General features: G+C 38.8%; 1 protein-coding gene across 1 annotated transcript in view; it reads left to right on the forward strand.

Annotated features, from left to right (window-relative positions):
* The window catches only part of CADPS2 (calcium dependent secretion activator 2), a 323,439-nt gene that overhangs the window by 227,154 nt on the left and 72,651 nt on the right, over positions 1-23,634 (forward strand). The window contains exons 14-16 of the mRNA XM_037389390.1: positions 3,592-3,693; positions 9,154-9,217; positions 12,742-12,865. Coding sequence (XP_037245287.1) covers positions 3,592-3,693; positions 9,154-9,217; positions 12,742-12,865 — 290 coding nt within the window. The remainder of the gene's footprint in view (positions 1-3,591; positions 3,694-9,153; positions 9,218-12,741; positions 12,866-23,634) is intronic.

Consider the following 23,634-nt stretch of genomic DNA (forward strand, 5'->3'; position numbering starts at 1 on the left):
TTTGTTTTCCTTTTTCCTACACCCTTGAAATGTAGTTTATTGTATAAAGTGTTGAATTAAGACCTTAGCTGAAGTATTTTTCTTGTATTTTCTTTTTTGTCATTTTTTGGCAGATTCTTTTGGTCAGCCTAATTGTTCTCATCTATGTGTGTGTGGGGGGGTATGTGTTAGAAAATCAATCTATGCATTCCTCTCCTCATGCTCTTCTTTTTTTTTTTTTTTTTTTTCATGACAGACCAAAGTGGTGATCTATTTCTTTAATGAGGAAAGCTCATTGAAAACACTTTAAACATTTTCAAAATGTGAAAATATGCAAAAAGCACCAGTATCAACAATATTCCAGAGAAGAAAACAAAAGTCAGTCACGTTCATTTAGTATTTCCCAAGGCTGTCTCAACGAAGCAGTCTTGCTTAAGGTAACAGTTCGCTCTCTGAGAGACCACTAGGAGAAGCTGTTTGCAAAGTTGAGGGCTGGAAACAAGCTGGAGTCAACCCAGTGTCCATCCTATCTAGTTCCCATTGGAACTGGAATACCATGTTTATCTCACATGCTATAGCTATTTGCAAGGAATCTTAATCCTACAATGTATCAAGTGGCCTTTGCAAATTATTACAGGTTTTAAGATTTCCATACATCCAAATACTTCTAGAGGGTACTCCAAGCCTCAAGTGAGGAAAAACAGTCCATTCCCAGAGGAAAACCTAAACCCACCACCTAATCAATCAGCTTCACTAGAGTAACTGCCACCAGGACAGCAATCTTGCAAGACTGTCACAGCAAAATTTTCTTTAAACATTCTGGTCAACCTGTATTTTTTGTGTCATTATTTGAGTGTTTTATGGTCTAACAGCTGCCTCCCACTTGAATTTCCTAGTTTAGTTCATGAGGTATTTATTTCAAATCTTTTTTGATATTTAAGTCTGAGTGAATTAAACAATTTGAGATGTGACCAGAGACAACATTACATCTGTGCCAGTTAGACTATGATCTAAGCAGACAAGACAGGCCAATCCAAAGCCAACTGACAGGAGTTCTTAAAAAATGGAAAATTAATATAAGAGAGAAAGGAGAGAGAGAGAAGGCTACTCAGGTTTTCAGTGTTCACTGTTCCCACTAGTTCTCTAATCCCAAACGCAGTTGTGAAGAATAAGGAGGAAAACAATGTTGAGGAAAGGAAAATTCACGCTACCTTCTTGTAAAGATAAAGTTAAAATGAAAACAACTCTTTTTAAAACAGTTCATCACTTTTCTTGGCTGAGTTCTTGAAAGAGAGGTCCCAGGCTGCAATGACAGCTGAATACTGCTTTTGAATTGAAAAAAACAAGTCCAAACCACTATCCATAACATTTGGTGTAGTAGGAAAGGCTCATTTTTTGTTGGTTTTAGTTGCAAAATTCTTATTGCATAGTTTATGAATGACCTAAACCTTTGAAAACCAATGACTTCTGAGTCTTCTCTTCTTGGCAGGCACAGTAATTTGTAAATAAAAATAACAAACTCAAAACAGTGCTATTTTATTTTATTCTGTCTTTAAAGCAATTAAAGAAAAATATCTAGAAGGCAAGATGAGATGGAATTTTGAAACTATTTATCTATTTTTTCTATCTCAGCTCATCTCGCAGTCAGATTCTTTTTTCTATGGATTCTTTTCTCTCAGTAGTAGATACATATTCCCAAGAGTACAATAAATGATCACCAGCACAATGTGTGTCAGAAATGTGTTGCAAAAATGCATTTTTATATTCTGCTTGTGCAATAAGGCTAACAGGAAGAAACAAAATAATGATTCAGAGTTTGTGCCATTTTCTAAGATCGTGTTTTCAAGAGGTGAGATTTTCAGGGCCATAGATGGTACATTTTTCTAATACCTTTTTGTGTACTTTTTCTTCTGGGGCATTTGCGTCCGTGCAAACATCCACTAAAAATATATTTAACAGTTCTGAAAACTGTAGGTGTTGTCAGCGAGGTTCTTTATGACAACAAACTCAGTGAAGTGACAGGTCCCTGGTATGTGGTGATCCTAGCCTTAGTGCAGGTTGACAGATAAGACATCCTACTGGCTCACCTTTTTCACTTACTGTTGTCTGGACCCCTAGGTCTTTTCTGTCATATATATGACATGCCTCAACGAGGTTTAATATGACAGAACTATTTACTTTATCACTCCAGAGCACGATCTCTCCTGACAATGAAATCAGACAGTGCAATTTACTTAAATCTGAACCTGTTCCATCTGTCAGAAGGCTGAGGTAAAGTATCGTGGCATCCATCAAAAGAGAGAATATAAGTTATTTGCTCTTTCACATCAAATTTATACAATAGTATATTGATGTGCCTGGGTACTCATATCTCCACCATATCTGATTTTTATTGTTGTCTTCACAATAATTTAAGGACTTCAGGCATTCTTTCCACCTCGACTTGACAGATCACAAATATAAGTGATTTAAAAGGTGAGAGAATTGTTTACGTCATGACCAGGTAGCAACTTATTCCTCCTAGATTTAAGTATAGCACAGAAAGTTAAAGTAGCAATTTAGCAAAAAGATGTTCATGGAATCCTAGAATGATTCTTTGAACATTCATAGAATGTTGTCTTTATTTCATTTTACTACAATTTTCTCAGGTCTAGAAACACTGAGATACAGTTTTGCAGGCTCTGGAGGAGATACTTAAGTGTCGGGGTCATAAACTCACGTGGGAAGCAGTAGCTGTTTTATTACCTGGAGCTGGATGTTAAGATAGTAACAGGAAGTTTTCAGATACATCTTTTTAAAGTATGCTGTATGTGGGGAAGATGTGACTGCATGGCAAAAGTACCTTTTGGGAAATGTGTATTTAAATTTCTTTAATTTTGACATGATTTTAATGTAAATGCATTAATAACACCTTTAGGCTAAGACTTTAGACTAGGTGTGTGCTTAACATTTAGTACAAGGCTTATGATTAATTATTAGGACTTAAGTTTGATGTTTAAAAAATTCCAATGCTTTTGTTTTTTAAAGACTCTTTTTTTGTTTCATCCATTATGCTATATTTATATGGAAGTCCTGTTTACATGCTGCTATTTGTTAATATGGAATGGGTGATCAAAAATCCGTGCTCACTCTAAGCAGGTGTTGCCTGCTTTGGCTTTTCTCACTGTAGTTTGCCTCCCACCTTTATTTTTAAATAATTTTCAGCCATATTCCACCTCTAGGAAAATATCTGGAAGATTCAAGGTGTTGAAATTCAACAAGATCTGAGTAGGCCACTTACTGTGCCAACCTATAGTACTAATTTACTTGAGAAAGGATATTATATATCTTTGGGAATGATCTGGGAGAAATATATGCTACCTTGTGTTCATATTGGGATCAGGCAGAAACTTAGGACTAATGTAAAAGTTCAACTCAAAAGTTAAATTATTTGTCTGTTTGCAGTCTGTTCTTTAGCTATAGTCACAAGTTACTGTTCATCCTTCAAGGCAATGGGAAAGGGGAAAGGAGAGTTAGCACACGTTAACTGATGGCTTTAAAAATTAGAGTCACTGTTCAAAGAGGAATCATCATGAAGAGTTATCAACAATTATTAAATATTTAATATTACAGGCCAGATGGAATTGGAACAGTATCTGTTGAAGAGAAAGAAAGGTTTGAGGAAATTAAGGACAGACTTTCTTCCCTTTTAGAAAACCAAATAAGCCATTTCAGGTGAGTCTGTAATTTATTCAATGAATGCTAATTTTTTTCTGGAACAATTTTCTCATGTTGCTCAGTTTTTGTCTTGAACAAGCGGAGTGAAAATGAAGTAGTCTACCTGCAAAGAAATTTTGAATATATTAAATATGGAATAATGTATTTACACATGTGACTGTGCTTAAAATTTACTTATGTATCATGTGAGCTGTGTTTTTCTATGCTAGAAAAGATTGCAAGAAAATAGGCCTGGGTTTTGTCGATTCTTTTAAACTTAAAGCTTCCTATAACTCTGACTGAGAAAATTGTCTAAATGAAAATGACCAAACCATAGCAATTTCTGGATTAGTACTGATCAGAAAAATCATATGAGTAGAGAACATCTTTGATAGATCACAGCTAAAACTTTTCTCATTTCTCATTTCTCATTTCTCATTTAGATGTCATTTCTTAGTTGCATGCTGTACTTACCGTTCCTAAATCAGCTGAGGTCCATCGTCCTCCATAAAGAGTTCTTCATATGTAAAGACTGTCCATACCAGTAGAAGATGTTTAGGGAAGGAGGACAAGAAACTAAGCAAACTTGGGGTGATACTTCCTTCTATTTTCTAGCAATTGATGGTTGTTGAAGCTTAGCATAAAAATGGCACGGAGACCACCAAATTTGTTAGTTTATCACACTAAGCCAACCTATCTGCCATTAATCTCTCAATGTAATCCTTTTTTTAGAATGCATTTATAGATTTTTTTTTTTGTGTCTTTATCACCTTATGACAACCAGTTCCACAGTTTAAATAGTGCTGTGTGAAACAGCTTGCTTTTGTTTGGCAAGGCTCCCTGTAACTTTGTTGGATGCCCCTCTGGCTTGATGAGGTAAATGTCTGGTATTCACTGGTATCTGTCATGTTGATAACTAGGTTGTTGGGGATTTTTTGAGCATCGAGGATGTAGCAGTCTTCACTTGGGACTTCATCTCTGTATTAAACTAAAGACAGCTGGGACTCTACTTGGAGGGTATTCCTTTTGGGAAAAAAAAGATATGCTCCTTTATTTCCTTTAAAGATTCTTCCTTGACACATTTCCTGTTTTCCAGTCTTCCATGGAATTAAATAGCTCTTGCCAGAAAAGCAATACAGAGAAGCATAGGACACTGTGCTTCCTACCCAGGTCTTGGAAAGGCAGGGGGAGAGTACTGACAAAGAACATCATCTGCAGGGTGAAGGAAAACTTGTTTCTGTGACAATCTTCTCATGCTTGCTACCAAAAAAAAAGAGGAGGATTGGAGCTCAGAGAAGACCTCTGGCCTGTGATTGGCATACTTATGGCTATGTCCTGTCAAGTTCATAGTAGAAACACAACTGCTGTGATTTCCAACGAATATAAATACTTATACACAATGGTAAGGTCAGTGAGAGTAGCCGTGACCCAAAAAATACTGAAACAGCAGAAGCCTTCTGAATATGTACTGAGAGAGGAGGGAGATGGCAGAACAAGAAAGGAGGCTGGGCATCGTCAGTATAATTCTGTTCACATTCAGGCCTTCACATGCATAAGACTAATTACAAAATATATGATGTCTAAATAATTATTTGAGTTTGAACAAATAAATGAAAACCCCATCATGTCTGCTTACCTACACAGTAGAATATGCTGATGAGCTTGGACTATATCAGTGACCATAGGATCTTTCTGCCTCAGTCTTGGTGGGTTTTGAGAGAATTCAAATGTTGGGAAGTCCTACTTGAGAGCAATTAGATGTGTCTTTCAAAGATTAATGCCTCCATCCTTCAAAGGACTCAAAGGTTTGCCTTAAAATCCTGTTTAATCAAGATAAACAAACAGTGCTCTGCCAGGTGAAGAGTAATTATTCTATCTTTCTCTGAACAAATATTAGAAATAAAAAGCAAATTAGGTGGAATGTCTTCATATAAATGAGGATACTGGAATAATCCTGCTAGAAGGAAGAATCAATAGTGCCCTGAATCTGAATTTATAAAGCATATAGGGTCACAATATAGGGCATCCTGATAAAGAATTGTCATTAGACTTTTAAAGAAAACCTTGACTTAGGTAATGTGTAAAGATCACCTGTATCATTAATTAGCAAAGAATAACCTTGGCTGTGAGATTGCTTTCTTAAGAAAACATGGTATTAAAACCACTCCGTACCTCATGTTGAATATTTTGAAAAATACATTCAGCCATAAAGATGGATGCAAAACATGCACTGAGTTTCTCTGCTTTGGCCTCACTGTCCCTGAATGCCCTGTACTCCTTGTCACCAAACAGTCCCACCATCTCCCAGGGTGCTTCCTGCCTCCACTGTGATTCCTACTGTCAGTTTGAGCATCTGTGCCGTTCACAGGTGCACTAGAATATTTTAAAATACTTTCATGTCGTCTTTGTTTGGATAGGTTGCACGTTTTTTAAATGCCAGATTCTCTACAATAACCTCTTTATCTTCCTTGTGGAGTCACATAGAGGGGCTTTTGTTTGGGTTTTTTGAACAGATTTTTAATTGTAGCATACATTTGACTTGGGCTCCTACTTCCTGTGTTTTACCTCAGGCTGCTTGTAGGTTTCTTGCTTTCTTGATTGCTCCTTTAAGGTTTTGTCGTTTGTTTTTCAAGTTCTTTGTTTTATCATAGTTCCCATACTTGGAATTGAATAGACATGTACTAAATGTACACGTGCTGATTTTTTTTTTGCATGTTCTTTTTTGCTAAGTTATTCAATTTTATTGTTTTATGATCACTACTACAGAGCACCTCTCCTGCTCTGCACCTCTCAAACTATATCCTGTTCACATTTGAGACCAAATCCAGAATAGGATCTTTTCTTGTGGGTCCTAAATGAGCTGTCCAACGAAGCAATTCAAAACTGTGTCCCAAAATACTTTCACTATATCTCATCCTAGTGAGACATTGATCAAGTGCACATGTGTATAGTTAAAATCTCTTTCTATTTGTGATGAATTTGCAGCTCCTCTAATCTCACTTAACATTTCCTAATCACTCACAGCATCCTAATTAAGTGATCAGGGGTACAGACTTTCAAAGATCACCAACATGTTTTTTTTCTTTAATATGTCAGAAGTTGTCTCAAGTTTTGCCCTTATTCCATTGCTTTGCATTGCATGCTCTAGTCAGCTGCTGTGGACAGTTTAACCAAAGAGTGTATTTCTCTTCCTGCCTTTTCAGAGATGCACTGAACATTTGCTGTGTCCATCTAGGTCGCTAGGTCACACCTATCTGAAAATGGTGCTTTTCCATGCCTGTCAACTAACCTGCAGCTTCCAGTTTTAATACTCCTCTATTGCCTTTTTAATTGTAATTTTCATTGCTATCAGCCTGGCTTCATTATGATTAAGATGCTTTCAGCCCATCCCATGCTGGTGGCTCTTATCTAAAGTATTTCCTAGTTCTTAAGGTACTCAAATCATTCCTCTCTGTCATTTTACCTACCCACTGAGAATTCAGATCTCTGCCTGCCTGTCAGGCACCAAATGTGGAAGAGCCAATATTTCAGAGAAAGCTGCTGTGAGGGTAGTGGACTGTAACCTCTTGCCTAGCTGTGTGAATTGTTTCTCTGTAGTGTTCCTGCTACACTTCCATATGGTGCTGGTACTAATACAGAGCATGAGTGCTGCTCCTTCTCTATCCACTCCTAGGCAACTTTAAATGTCTCCTGATGTCCATCCTACCTTTGTACCCAGCAAGTAACATACTGCTTGGTCCTCTTAGATGTCACAGATCCAATTGTCCATATGTCTAAGTATTGAATCGGCTACTGTCACCATCTATGTCTACTTATCCTTAAAGGTCCCCTTGGCTGTGGGAGCATCCTTGTCACAGCCAAACAGCGTGACATCACCTGCCGTGGAGATTTTATCCAGGAGATTGAATTTCATCTTGCCATCAAGATGCTGCTTCCCTGCCTCCTCAGCAGCACAGAGGCTGTAATACTGGAGGCAGGACTTCTTGAGTGTCCTTTCAGCCTCTACTATGAACATTTCCTTTTCTTTAAGCTGCTTATCTCAAGAAAACTATTCTCTGTCAGAAGGTCCTTACACCAATTGTACACATAAGCTTGCTGCCCATAGTGTACTCATACATATTGTCTCTGCAATAAACTGAGTAACCCCTATTCTACTGTTGGACTTCCATCTGCATCATGAACTTAAAACCAGTTGGGTCTTGGAAGCCTGTTATGTTATCTACATTGCAGAACATACCTGGAAGGAAGTATTTGATTTGAAGTATTAAGTATAATCAAGAAATGATTGACATTTATTCAAAAACTACCACGAGAGGTGGATAGCAATAAACAGTGGGAAAGACGAGGGGAGGAAACAAAACACCTAAAGATGTATTCTGTTTTATGGTGGTTTATCGCCTAAAGGTCATTAAATGTGCTTTTGTAATTTGTTAACCTGTCCTCATAAATTGTTAGCACTATTGTAAGAAAGAAAATGAAGCAGAGCAAATAGTGGAAATCTCACTGCAGGAAATCCTTTTTTTGACCTCATTTAGAGGGCTTTATTTTGGCTGAGCAAAATGTATATCTAAAATTCACTGGTCTGAATCCTTTTTATCATTATAAAAGATTTTACTGTTGGAGAACATTAGAGTATGAGACTACCATTCTCAGTGAGTAATAATAAGAAAAAAATAATCTCAGCAAAGTAAAAAATCCTTTTTCCAATTGGGGATATCCCAGCAAGATTTTATAGACAGGATTAAGAGAGGTTACAGTTGTCTGAGCATTGTAGTCTCATTGAGCTGATATATTGGATCTTTTAGTAAACAAAAATGAAGAACAAAGCTATGAATGGGATCACTTTTTAATTGACTTTTTTAGAAGTATCGAGACAGAAGTAGGTATGGTTTAATTTGTAGGTGATAAAATTTAAGATGAAATAAAATGCTTTTCCAAGATATTTATAATATAATTAGGAAAATTACAGGATATCTGCAAGCATTTTTATTCCCATTTATCTCTACAAACTTCAGTATCTGACATTTTATCCTTATCTTAATCCAACATTAGAACAAGACAGAATGTACTGAGTGCTGTCTCACAGCTCCAGTATCAGTCATGGCTACATAAGAAATAGTATCTCTTTCCAGGAAGATGACAGATCAGAAACCATTAAATACCCTTCATAGTTCAGAAAGTGGAAGTGATGCTTTTGCCATCTGTCTGTGGGCCTGAGCTGGTGATGGGCTGATACTGCTGTAGAGAGATAGATATACATATATGTATATATATATATGTATATATACTGCCTGTATATATTCCATGGTAGGCTACTGAAAAGGCCTTTTGCTTTCGTTAGTACTTTGTCTTTTGAAGTCTCCTGCTAACATAATTTAATGCAAGTTCTGTACAGTTACATCTCAAAGTAAATTCTTAGCTATTATAATTCTGATTGTTTTTTCTTATTACTATTTCTTTTTATTATTATTTTTTAAGGTACTGTTTCCCTTTTGGACGTCCTGAAGGAGCTTTAAAAGCCACACTTTCATTACTTGAGAGGGTAAGTTTGAGAACATATTTTAAATTCTGCTTGAGTGCTAACCCTGCATTCTTCTTTTACCTTCAGGCTACTGAAAGCGGACTCATATCTTCTTAGGTATTTTACTACTGGTTTTAATTGTTCACTGGGAGGTTTTTTTCTCACTGCCTTCCACAGAGGTAAAGAGCTGTTTTCATAGAATCATAGAATGGTTTCAGTTGGGAAAGGACCTTAAAGATCATCTATTTTTAACCCCTATGCCATGGGCAGGAACACCTTCCACTAGACCAGGTTGCTCAAAGCCCCATCCAGCCTGACTGTGAACACATCCAGGGAAGGGGCAGCCACAGCTTCTCTGGGCAACTTTTTCCCTTGTCTCACCACCCTCACAGTAAAGAATTTCTTCCTAATATCTAATCTATATCTACCCACTTTCAGTTTTAAACCATTACCTCTTGTTCTATCACTACCTGCCCTTGTCAAAAGTCCCTCTCCAGCTTTCTTGTAGGCCCCCTCTAGGTACTGGAAGGCTGCTATAAGATCTCCCCAAAGCCTTCTGTTTTCCAGGCTAAACAACCCCAACTGTCTCAGCCTGTCTTCATAGGAGAGGTGCTCCAGCCCTCTGGTCATCTTTGTGACCCTCCTCTGGCCTCGCTCTAACAGGTCCCTGTCCTTCTTCTGTTGGAGGCTCCAGAGCAGAACACAGTACTCCAGGTGGGGTCTCACAAGAGTGGAGTAGAGGGGGAGAATCACCTGCCTCCACCTGGGCCACACTTCATTTGATGCAGCCCAGGATACAGTTGGCTTTCTGGGCTGTAAGTGCACATTGTCAAGCCATGTTGAGCTTCTGTCATCAGCCTGCACCCCCAAGTCTTTCTGCTCAGGGCTGTCCCTCTTCCGTCCTCTTTCCAGCCTGTATTTCTGCTTGGGACTGCCCCAACCCATGTGCGGGACCTTGCACTTGGCCTTGTTGAACTTGATGAGGTTCACATGGGCCCACCTCTCAAGCCTGTCAGGGTCCCTCTGGAAGACATCACTTCCCTCCAGTGTGTTGGCCATGCCACACAGATTAGTGTTGTCAGCAGACTTGCTGAGGGAGCACTCGATCCCACTGCCCATGTCACTGACAAAGATGTTAAACAGCACCAGTCTCAATACTGACCCCTGAGGAATGCCAGTCATTACTGCTCTCCACTTGGACATCAAGCCATTGACAACAACTCTTTGAGTGCAACCATCCAGCCAATTCTTTATCCACCAAGTGGTCCATCCATCAAAACCATGTCTCTCCAGTTTAGAGACAAGGATGTAATGTGGGACAGTGTCAAATTCTTTGCACAAGTCCAGGTAAATTATATCAGTCGCCCTTCCTTCATCCACCAGTGCTGTTACCCTGTCATAGAAGGTCACCAGATTTGCCAGGCACAATTTGCCCTTAGGGAAGCCACATTGGCTGTCGCCAATCACCTCCTTATTTTCCATGTGCCTTAGCATAGTTTCCAGGAAGATCTGCTCCATGATCCTGCGAGGCACCAAGGTGAGACTGGCCAGCTTGTAGTTCCCCAGGTCTTCCTTATTTCTCTTTTTAAAAATGGGGGTTATATTTCCCCTTTTCCAGTCAGTGGGAACTTCACTGAACTGCCACAACTTCTCAAATATGATGGATAGTGGCTTAGCCACTTCATCCACTGGTTCCATCAGGACTTGCAGATGCATCTCATTAGGTCCCATGGACTTGTGCACCTCCAGGTTCCTTAGTCTTTAACTGATCTTCTCCTACAGTGGGCAGTTCTTCATTCTCCCAGTCACTGCCTTCTGCCACTTGGGTGGTGTGGCTCGAGCACTTGCCAGTGAAGATCAAGGCAAAAAAGTCACCGAGTACGTCAGCCTTCTCCATATCTCAGATAACCAGGTCTCCCGTTTCCTTCTAGAGAGGGCCCCCATTTTCCCTAGTCTTCCTTTTATCACCGACATACCCGTAGAAGCTTTTCTTGTTGCTGTTGATGTCCCTGGCCAGATTTAATTGTCAGAGCTGTAGCTTTCCTAACCTTATCCCTGGCAGCTCAGACAATTTCTCTTTATTCCTCTCAGGCTAGCTGTCCTGGCTTCCACCCTCTGTAGGCTTCCCGTTAGGACTGTTTTCTGTAGGACTTACTTATTGGACCTTCACTTCAAGCCACTGCGGTGACTGTTTCTTTCTAATTTAACGGTTACCCAGCATTACCTCCAAAATAGTACAAATGTACTCTGCAGTCCCCCTTTCCTGCTTTCTATGGCTTCTGTGCTGTTGGTATTGTCTCCACTGATACGTAATGTTACAACACTTCTATATAATCCAAGGAATGTTCCATAAATGCATAATCTGAGTCAGTTTCTGAAGAAAAAGCTATATGCAGCAAAACTCACATGGGCAACTATAAATGTAAACTCCTGCCCAGCAAATCCTCTTGCATTAACTGGAAGGGAGAAGACCTCGTAATGGTAAAAACATCTCAATCATCTCTGAGGGAAGAGAATTTTAAATTCCAGCAGAGATTCCAGAGGAATTGTATCAGCAGGAGCCTGATGAATGTATGAATTCCAAAAAAGCTTAGATCGCAGTCTGTGTAGGTTTGCCAAAATGTGAGAGGTCTGGTCCTGGAGACTGTCACTTATTCTGCACTGCAGAACACTCCATGGATAACAGTTCTGTCTTAGAAAATCTTTCCCATGGTCAGAAACACGTGAGTCTGAATATATATGTTTTATTTCACTTACAATCTCAGTGACTGTAGTGCTGTGTCAATTCCTTTGTGTTATATGAAACTCACTGTTCCTGCTGCTACAAGTGACAATGATACTCTGGTGCTCCAGCAATACCGTCAGTATTGACTGCGAATAAATGTGCATTCCTATACTTGTGGATGCAGAATGGTTTAGAAACATTTTATTTTGACTTGGAAAATTTGGGGGAAAAAAATACAGATCCAGAATAAATGGGTTTGAATACTGTACTTTCACATGTTGATAACCCAGGATTTAGTCATTAAAAAGGAGCAAGTTAACCTGTTTGTTTTTCACAGCAAGGACATGTTGAATTGGAATAGCTTTAAAAGGAAGAAAAGCAAGTCGGTATTAGCTGGCTCTGATGGTGCTGTTCACAGCTTTTCCTGTGCACTGTTGAAGAGTCAATGGTTATGCAATGGTGGAAGTTTTTCCACAGATGAGAACAAAGCAAATTTCCACATCCACATCTTTAGTGGGCACCATGATCCAGCCCATTCACAGAATGTTCCTGTTACACTGGTCTTGATGTCACCCAAAGAAAGACTGACTGGCATGCCACAAGATGCCGAACAGCAGGGGTGTTGTATATAAATACCGTACAGGCAGGCAGACCAGGGTTGAACAGAAATCTTCAAAGACAAATATCTAGTTCTACCACCTGAAGTAGTTTCTTTTTGATTTTTGCTTTTAATTATTATCAGACCTCTAGTAACTGTAGGACACTTTTATCCTTTTCCCTTGGGTTTTGTAACCAAGAGGTGTAATTGTCTCTAACACAGGTTTTAATGAAAGATATTGCCACTCCCATACCACCAGAAGAGGTGAAGAAAGTGGTTAGAAAATGTCTGGAGAAGGCTGCCTTGATCAATTACACTCGACTTACAGAATATGCCAAAATAGAAGGTTAGTACAGCAATCAACTGCCAAAGTGGCTGTAAAAGCCAACAATACCAATTAACTGAATATTCTGTGAGCAGCCTTTTTCCTTTACAGAACAAACCCCTTCCACAGCAAGGGGAAATGTCTCATTAAAATCTCAGCTGGTGAACTATGGAGCTTTTTCCTATTCATTGCTTTAATATGCCTCCTGGGACCCTGTTTGAATGGAAGACTAGGACTTCCTAATTTAAGTTGCCCTTTGTTCTTACTTTTGAGTTCTCCATAAGTCTAAAGGGTTGTTTATGGGTTATTTTTTATTTCTCTAACTATATCTAGTAATTAAACTACTAACAGGAAATTCTTTCCTTAACAGCAATGACAGTACTTTGAAACTTGAAAACTCTGGGTGTAGATGCTTTTGTGATGTACTTATAAGGCAGACAGATAGATAAGTGGGTTTGGTTGTTCGGATTTTTTTGCTGTTGTGTTGTCAGATATATATTAATAATCTGGTTATTAAAACGGTAATTACTTTCTGATTTTCGGACTGCATTAATTGAACAAAATACTAGGTCTGATGGTAAGCAGAAGTTTTCCTGGAATTTAGGTATGTTCTAGAAAGTATATCACAAAATTAACTAAGATTTTTCTCAAAAAAATTGGCTGGGATACACAATGTCGTTTTATTATATGTTAACCTTATGTAGAACAGTAAGGAAGTCATAAAACTCAAATGCCTTGTCATGACATGTCTGTTATTCTCCATAAAGTCAACTCAGATATATTCAGGAGTAGCAAACAAATGTGTGCATCTATATAACTGGATTTATAGGTAGAGTCAATTAACAGGAAATTATATGAAGAATGAACCCTGCTTTTAAAAAATCAAAATTTTATGCATATTATGTTTTTTTATAGCATGTATTTCTAGCAATACACTAGAGGAAATAGTTATAATAGCAAAATGAAGAAGCCTCATATCTTTAGCAATATTGTAAAGCAAACTTTTTTTCCTTTTTCCATTTCTGCTCAAATTCTCTGAAAAACATGAGTTAACCAATCTCACAAGTGATTAACAAAAAACCCATCTCATCACTATAGCAACCAGTATTATATGTTGGGAGTAACAACATGAAACCATCTTAGTAACCAGTTTATCATAATTAATCATGATATCATGTTGTGTTAAAGAAAAAAGGACGAATATTAAATCTAGTCTGGAAAATGGAAAAGCAAAAATAACTGTCTTCCTTAGTTTTTATCTTTCTGTATTCATAAAGGGGATTTTTTAATGTTCAGTATTTCAGTCTTTTAGAAAACCTGTTGAAATAATGGGCATAAAAATAAAAATATTTTTTAAAGATGACAAAAGCATACAAAAGATACCTAAACTCACTCCTGACACTAAATTGGATTGGGAGAGTTTTTTACAGTGATGTAAATACATCTTTGCCCAAGATTTTTAACTATATCCTAAAGAACTGTGGCAATTCCACTGCAAGTGACAGATTTTGCACTTTATGCACATTGCTAATACTGCAATAAGCTGGAACAGCACATAAAACTGCCATCCATCCCATGGCATATTTTCACTTGCAAATTTGGTTTTGGATTTATTGTCTTTTGGTTGAAACACAACTAGATTTCTGTAAATAGTTTTACAATCATGTAATTGTAACCCCAAAGCACAATAGATAATTACATACGTAAGTCTAGTACCTCAACAAAAAATAGGTTAAGTACTTTTCTGAGAATAGAGTACTCTTTGAAACTGAAGGGCTCCAGCACCATAACATCAGAAAATTAAACTCATTGGTTTTCAGTAGCAATGAGACCTGTATTGGTCTCTTCCTATACTCTGGTCATTACAAATAGCCTACATTTTTATCAATATAAAAGTAACAGTTTTCAGCAATGGGTTCCATTCTGCTTCTTTAAGTCTGTGGGAGCATTATTGTACCTGTGCACTGAAATGACGTTCTTCTCTTGAAAATAATTCATGTTAGTGTTCGCATTAATTGCTTTCTTCTCAAATTGCATACAGAAAGCATACAGTCATTATCTTTATAACATTACTGATGTCCTCAATGTAGCTGTCATACATTTGGAGGATTTTTGTCCTATTCTTTGAATATTCCTTCAGCAAACATCATATTAGTCAGTGAAAGTGCAACTATTGCATGATAATATCAGCTATAAACCAATAGTAGCTACCAAAGAAGTAGAGAAGCAAAGAAGGTTCTAATAGAAGTAATACTCATATTCTTATTTTTTGTATTATTTTACTATTATTTAAGTTTCTAATTTCCCAGGCACAACATGGATGCGAACTCAGCCAGTGAGCCCAAAATATAGACTATATAGGACTAGTACATATAAATTTACTTCCTAAAAACATATACCATTTCTCCCTCAGCTGCCAAAACCCATCATTTCTGTGAGCTGCGAAGACTCTCACTGCTATACTCAAGATTTTAAGATTTTAACTCCTTACTTGATATTTATTCTTTTCTAATGAAATTAAAATAGTTATATTTCTGTAATGATGCTTTTCTTCTCTTTTTTTTTTTGTTGTTTAATATTTAGCAACAGCAGAAAAGGACTCAGGTGATTATTGTTTGTATGCATGTCTGCATGTATTACAGATGTAGTGTGTTGTGTCTGTTGTTTTATTATTTTTGTTGATCTCAACAATACCAAGATATTGACTAGAACATGTGTGAACCTTAAATTAATTTTTATGTAGTACAGTCCATGCAGTCTTCATTTACACTGATACTTAACTGTTATGTGCATATTTATTAGCAATTTAGATGATTCTGTATTTTGGAATATGATGCAATTGTAGTTTCTGTGAAAGAGGTATAACTAAGTGATGCAGAAAATTTTGACTGTTAAATTCAAAATCAGCTTGTGTATTTAGAAAAAAGTAATTTCATAGTCATCAGCAAAAATGGTATCCATTTCTTAATAGGACTACTAGATTTATTAATGAAGGTCTTGATAGGAGTACTAATTTTGTTAAGCTGATTTTACATTTCTCTGATATGGGTCTGTTTAGTGATATGTTTACTTTTCTAGTTACAGCTGAAGGTTGGGAGGATGGTAGTTCTTCACAGAATCACAGAATGTTCAGGTTTGGAAGGGACCTCTGGAGATCATCCAGTCCAACCCCCTGCTAAAGCAGCTTCACCTACAGCAGGTTGCACAGGATGGCGGCCAGGCAGGTTTTGAGCATCTCCAGAGAAGGAGACCCCACAGCCTCTCTGGGCAGCCTGTCCCAGTGCTCTGTCACCCTCAAAGTAAAGAAGTTCTTCCTCATATACAGGTGGACCTTCCTGTGTGGCAGTTTGTGCCCGTTGCCTCTTGCCCTGTCGCTGGGCACCACTGAAAAGAGCCTGGCCCCATCCTCTTGACGCTCTCCCTTAAGATATTTGTAGGCATTGACAAGATCCCCCCTCAGCCGTCTCTTCCCCAGGCTACACAGGCCCAGCTCCCTCAGCCTTCCCTCACAGGGGAGATGCTCCAGTCCCCTCACCATCCCTGTAGCCTCCGCTGGGCCCTCTCCAGTAGTTCCCTGTCTCCCTTGAACTGGTGAGCCCAGCACTGGACACAGCGCTCCAGATGTGGCCCCACCAGGGCAGAGCAGAGGGGCAGGATCACCTCCCTCCACCTGCTGGCCACGATCCTCCTAATGCCCCCCGGGATCCCACTGGCCTTCTTGGCCACCAGGGCACACCGCTGGCCCATGGGCAACTGGCCGCCCACCAGCACTCCCAGTCCCTTCCCCGCAGAGCTGCCCCCCAGCAGGTCACCCCTGGCCCGTGCTGGTGCTGGGGTTACAGGTGCAGGACCCCACACAGGCCTTTGTTGAACTCCATCAGGTCCCTCTCCACCCAGCTCTCCGGCCTGTCCAGGCCTGGCTGAATGGCAGCGCGGCCTCCTGGGGGATCAGCCGCTCCTCCCGGTTCTGTATCACCAGCAAACTGCTGAGGGTGCCTCTGTCCCCTCATCCAGGGCACCGAGGGAAAGGCTGGGCAGGACTGGACCCAGCACTGACCCCTGGGGCTACAGGCCTCCAACTAGACTCTGCACCACTGATCACAGTGCTCTGAGCTCTGCCATCCAGCCAGTTCTCAATTCACCTCACTCTCCCCTCCTCTAACCCACGCTGCCTGAGCTTACCTATGAGGATGTTATGGGAGACAGTGTGAAAAGCCTTGCTGAGGTCAAGGCAGACCACATCCACCGCTTTCCCCTCATCTACCCAGACAGTCATTCCATCACAGAAGGCTGTCAGGTTGGTCAGGCATCATTACCCCTTGGTGAATCCATGTTCACCACTCCTGTTTCCTCCAAATGCTTAGAGATGACCTCCAGGATGAGCTGTTCCATCATCTTTCCAGGGATGGAGGTGAGGCTGGCCGGCCTGTAGTTTCCTGGGTCCTTCTTGTCCTTTTTGAAGACAGGAGCGACACTGGCTTTCCTCCAGTCCTCAGGCACCTCTCCTATCATCCATGGCCTTTCAAAGATGACTGACAGTGGCTTGGCAATAACATCTCCCTCAGCACTCAGGGGTGCATCCCGTTGGGGTCCATGGATCTGTGGGTGTCGGGTTTGCCTAAATGATCTCCAGCCTGATCCTCCTCGACCAAGGGAGAGTCCTCCTTTCTCCACACTTCCTCTGTTGCCTCCAGAGGCTGAGATTCCTGAGCAGTAAAGACTGAAGCAAAGGTGTCATTCAGTAATGCCACCTTCTCTGCACCCTCTGTCACCAGGGCACCCACCTCACTCAGCAGCAGGCCCACATTTTCCCTAGTCTTCCTTTTCCTGCTGATGTACTTGAAGAAGCCTTCTTGTTGTCCTTGACATCCCTTGCCAGATTTAATTCCAAAGGGACCTTAGCCTTCCTTTTGTTCCTAATTTCATGAAGCTGATATATTGTATATTCTACAACAGTGCAGAGGGCTTTTTTGAGTGCTTATATCCCAATATTTAACAGAGTAATCATAAAAAGAGCATATCTGAATTAATATTGTGGCTGAGTAGTATTGGCTGCATAGAAGTATGAGGGATTGTGGAGATACATATACTATGAAATAGATGTGCACACTATTTTGTCTTACTTTTTTTAAAGATGTACACACAGACCCAGTGGAAGCCTGATCATGGTGCTTTGTGGGGTTTCCACAGATAAAACCAGCCACAGTTATGGGAAGGGGCATTGAGTTGGTAGTATTCTCAGGTTGAAATAATTTTCCAGCTGGAAAGACAGATTGGCTTGATGGCTATAGAGGCTGAATGAAAGTAGCTCAAAGTGGAGCTCCTTGCCAATGAGGGGCTTGAAGGGAGAAAGATGGTCCATTTTTGGAGGAACAGCTCCTTTAGCCAGTAAACAAGCAAAAATTACAAGCAAATTATAAAACCTACTTTTTTAAAGTCAATGTTCGTAACTAAAGACTCAAAAAATTGTATTGGGTTCCAAAACTTCCACTCCTTTTTATTTCAAAACTTTAAATGCCCTGGAAATAGAAAAGCTTTTTGGAATTGTTATAGAGAGAGCAGGCAATGTGCTGGTGGTGTGGGTATTCATGCCACAGCAGGTTAGGATGAGTTGATGCAAGCTCATGTTGTTCAGGTAATCTCCCAACTAATCAACAGGGAGAAGTTCATTAAGCAGGTGATTCAGAGCACTTGGAGGCTCCTTCAACAATTTTTCTGTGAAAGCACCTGCCTGACGCCATCAAATACAAATACAGCCTAAGACAATTTCCCTACCAGATAAGATATCTAAAACTAGGTAGCACAAATATTCTGTTTAATATTTTTACACCTGTAGGTATTGAAGAAAATATCTCTTCAAATTAGAAATCTAGAAAAATGTTGAAATTAATTTGTGAAACGAGAAACTGATTTTAGAGTTTTGGACTTTGACCTTTGCACTCTAAAACCTCAGCTATACACTTTTATACAATGTGTGTCACCTCAAGTACAAATCTTCCTTGTGCCGCATGCTTACTATTCTAATTGTTTCTCAGGCTCATTATGTCAGAAATATAGACTTAAGCGCAGATGACATACAGTTACAAGCACAGAAAAGAAGAAAAAAAAAAGTCTGTGCCTGATTTCAGTCATCTTACATTAGGTTTATGCATGCTTTGAAAGAAACTGTTGGCATGTTTTTAAGATATGGTAGCAAAGCTGTCCCTTAAGTAGCCTGGCAAATAACTATGTGAGAGAATGGACAAGAGGAAAGCTTATCATATACAGTGAGAAAATGGAAATTCACTAAGTTAGGTGAGCTAGAGATTTATAGGCTGTGTTTGTATTTTAATGGGTTAATTAAATTCTGCTTCTGACTAAAAATGTAACTGCAAATTAATCAGACAACTCAGAAAAAACGTTACCAAAAGAAGTAAACAGGCTGTGTTCCACCAGAATTTTATGTCCCATTGAACCCATTTCTCTGATGAAAAAGATGAAGCAGCTGAAGGAATCCCAATAAAATTGCATTTTAACCTGGCTAACAGGGCCAAATCCTGCTCCTGTTGGTGTCACTAGCTAAACTACAGATTTCATCATGAACTTTATGTACAGTATGCTTAGTCCTAATACCATATATTTCATTTTCGTGGAAAATAAGGAAAAACAATTTTTTTGTTAACTATAATTTACCCTTTAGTTTGTGCAATAGATATTGTATAAAGTCTTGAATTGCAGGAGTGTCCTTGTTAAGTAATACAGAGGTGAACATGCGAATTCTTTTTGTTGCGAGAATCCTTTTTCAGCAGCGTGGTTGCCATGTTCCCGGGTCTATTCCCCAAGTGCTCTCATTTTCACAGTCTCAATTGAACAAGACTCTGAATGCTTTCCCAGAAGACAGTGGTTACTTTCTTAATGGCAGACACAGTGGTATAAGCAGCACTTGCATCAACAGGATTTGTTTGCAGTCAGGATGACATTTTACTTAGCACTTCCATGTCATTGTACTGTTATGAATATGGAACAGCTTTTTTTTCAATAAAAATTACATTTGCAATGGCAATTATACAGGGTTCAGCACGTCATTCCTTACAACAGTTACAGCTAAAATTCTCATGGAGTAGCTAATCTGTTCAGCTGGTATAATTGCCATTATGAGGAGAACAGCTGCAGACCTACTATTATAACTTTGAACTATGTCTAAGAACTCTCATATAATGCCCTCGTAGTCTCAGCAAGGGTTTATAATTTGTCAAGGAGATGATCATAACATCAGTATGTGAGAATCTCTTTTTAAGTATAAACCATTCTCATTTCAGCACATGCTGTCTTGGAGACTTCGCTACATGGAAGTACTTTTTAGATCATTTTGTGTATGGCACGTTTTCCTGTCTTAATCAGTATTTAACTTGAATTAACTCTTCCTATAATGTTGAACATAACTGGACCTGCTAGATGCTGAGGCCAGAGACAAACAGCATTCTTTAGATGCATTTTATATAGTTTCCAATGAGCAGCTTATAGAAATTTGCATGCCTCCCTCACCTGTTTTCTCTCGTTCAAAAAAGATGGCCTTCCTTATACAAAATTCATATTTTTTACTTACATTTTATACACATACATTAACACACACAGAGAGTAGTACAATACTGTATTTATTCCTTCTCAGAAATGAATGGTTTGCCCCATTTAAATTTATTTGAAATCTGAATGACTGAGCAGTAATGGACTCTGCTAGTTCTGCTGTCATTGCCTAAGAGAAGTGGTAGAAACTTACATGTAAATGCATGTTCCTTGCTGTGGAGAAATGTAGGAAGTGAGCTAGAAATTAAAGTGGTAAATGGCTGTGAACTGAACAGGGCAATATCTGCCGTTGTCCATAGGTATTATCTCTGAGGCAATAGACGTTGTAAAGATTTGGATTATTAGGTAGTTGGCTTCTAACTCATTATTTTTAGAAGCCTGTAGTAATTAAAAATACTGGGCTCCTTATGTCAATCAGTTTTAATAAAAGAAATGAAAATAAATCTGATTAAAATCAAAGCAAATAGTTACTAAATAGTAAGTAGCTGCTTAAAGACAAATCACTTTTGTGATTGTCATCCCAATATTTCTTTCTTTCTAGCCGACAGACTGCCAAGGGCTGAATAACTGTTAACTCCATACAATAGAAGGTCAGGGGCAACTCAGCAGTTTGCAGTTTGTTAAAGGACATCGATCGTTAACATCCTCATTACATACACATTTCTAAAGGAAGAGTAGTATGTAAATGCCCTCAAGGCTCAGAAGGATCTATCTGACTTAAAAAGAAGAACACTACAAACATTAGTAAGTTTGTAAGATAACTTGAGATGGCAAGTGGAGAGCCTCATTGTACCTGGAGAGGACTTGATTAAAGCTCTCCCTGCATGTTCATTTCTGAACAAATGAAAATGAATGAGTTGCACAGTGACATAACACCTTCTTGGTCTCCATTTATTGTGCAACTAAATGGAAAGAGGATATGGGCAAGTACCCCTGATTTAAATTCTGGAGCAGAGGTCTGGAAAAGAACCTCTGGATTGTTAGGTCCACATCCTGATAGTCTGTAAACATACACACATCCTCTCTTTAACAGCTGGCCTGAGTCAGTCTTTGTCACTGCTCTTTCTGTTTTCTGCCCCCTGCTTCACCCATTTCAAGTCTTATTTGCTCTGCAGGTGGAGGAATCACCTTACAGTCAAATTAGTTCCTAGTTTTTAGCATGCTAACTTTGTCCTTTATCCCTAATGAAGGAGGGATGGTTCCATTCTTCATTAGCATTTCATCATGTGCAATTCCTCCTCACCCTATGATGCATTTTTAGACAATTGTTTTCTACTCATGCAACCTAGGCTTTCATCACCTTGTCTCAGACTTTTAGCTTCCTGTTCTTAATTTTCATCATCTTAGAAGCCTTTCCCTATTAAAGTTTGAATTCCACCTTCTTGAACATTGGAGACAAGAACTGTGCAAAGTCATCCCCATGAGATGCCTTACACAGTACTAGTAGTACTATTGTAGCAGAAATGCTTAATCTAATGTATTCAATAAACATTTTTCTTGTTATGTCTATAGCATGCTTGTGGCACACAGCCATTCTGTGAAAAGTTACTTCAACCCAGTCTTTAGCATCTTGATCATTTCCAGCTGACAAGTTCCCAGTTTACAGCAAATGCTTGTTGCTCTTCATGTGTCAAAACGTAATGATTGCCCTTGTTCTTAAAGTATTGCATTTTGTTTCTCTCCCCCATTCTTTGGAATTGCCCAGTTCTTGTTACTGCGTTTTGACCCTGCTATTGCCAGTGTTTTACAGCATTGTTATCAGTGTACTCCTAGTATTTATTCTGAAGTCATTGGTGAAAATGTCGAGGAAGCTGAGCCCTGAGATGTAGCTTCAAGAAATTCCTCAAGAAACCTTTCTTTTCTCTTTCTCAGTGCTACCCATTGCCTTTCTCTTGAGGCAGCATTTTTATCCAACACACAGTTTGTTTCTTAATTCCCATTTTCTTCAGCTTAACTGGTACTTTTCCCATGATGCACAGTATCAACTGCGTTATTAAAGTCAGAATAGATGAGATCTACTGAATTTCTTTTATAAAAAAATACCCCATCAAGTAAAGCTACGACACAAGTCTATGTGACCTACCTTTGCAAATCTGTTACATTTTGTTCTGTTTTCTGTTCCTTTTATGTCCTTAATTATTCGTTTCTTCAGCAAAATGTTTTGAAGTCTGTGTAAGGTCAACATCACTTTTCCCTCCTCTTTACCTGCCGGCATTAGATTTGTTGTTGTCATATTTCAGTAACTCCCTAAAATTTAGACTCTTAAAATTACTAGATTTTTTAAAAACACTTATTACTAAGTCTGTACTTTCAAGTGCCAGTTTTCTGTCAGTATAGTATGTCAGTTATTCAGGTCTCTTCATTCATGGAGCCCTTCAGTTTGCCGTGTTTGTTACCTCTGAGTTTTATTCCACAGGAACAGAAAGTGCTGAGAACATTAGTTCTTTCCCCTTTTGAAGAGAAATTAGAAGTGAGGGCAAGGAAGGAAATACCAACTGCTTGTATCTGTGTTGCCAAAACCAGAACACAAAGAATCATAAACTAAGTTCCTTTGATCAGCAGTTAAAAATTGAGATTTCTTTTCATCTCTGACTTTTTTCTTCTGCTTTTAGCTTTTCAGATTTGTTATTTCATTTTTTTCCCATGAGCCAAGACTCCTTGTTTTGGGGTGGTTTTTTGTGTGGGTTTTTTTTTTGGGGGGTAGGGTGGGACATTAAAAAAAACAGAAATCCAAACCAAACTTTGATTGTCACATAAAGGTAATTCTGTGGAATACTGTGATAAATTTTAAAAAACTGGAAATACGGCACTGTGACCCACTTTATAAAATGACAGTTTATAGACTAGATGTGTACTCTGACTTTCTACAGATCTCATGATCTTTCTGTACGTAGGTGATAATGGTAATTAATTTTAACAATTTTTTGCCCCTGAAATTTAAAAACCTATTGAGTTCTTAGAAAGCAGTTAATGTAAAGACTAGTTTCAACTTCATAATTAAAGCTAAATTTCATTATTTATATAAGGCTATATTCTTTTTTTTTCAATCAGAAGAGTATAAGATGTCCTCCCAGATGTCCCCTCCTTACTTTTTCATGCAGAATTAATTCTGTGAGAATTTGCAAGAAAATCCACCACAGTCAAATCAAAATTATATGTGGGCGGATTATCCCAGTTGCGGATTAAGTCTGCAGAGTCAGTTCAGGTCTAGTAGCGTATATTAGCTC

This window comes from Falco rusticolus, chromosome 5 (assembly GCF_015220075.1).
Source record: "Falco rusticolus isolate bFalRus1 chromosome 5, bFalRus1.pri, whole genome shotgun sequence".
Lineage (NCBI taxonomy): Eukaryota > Metazoa > Chordata > Aves > Falconiformes > Falconidae > Falco > Falco rusticolus.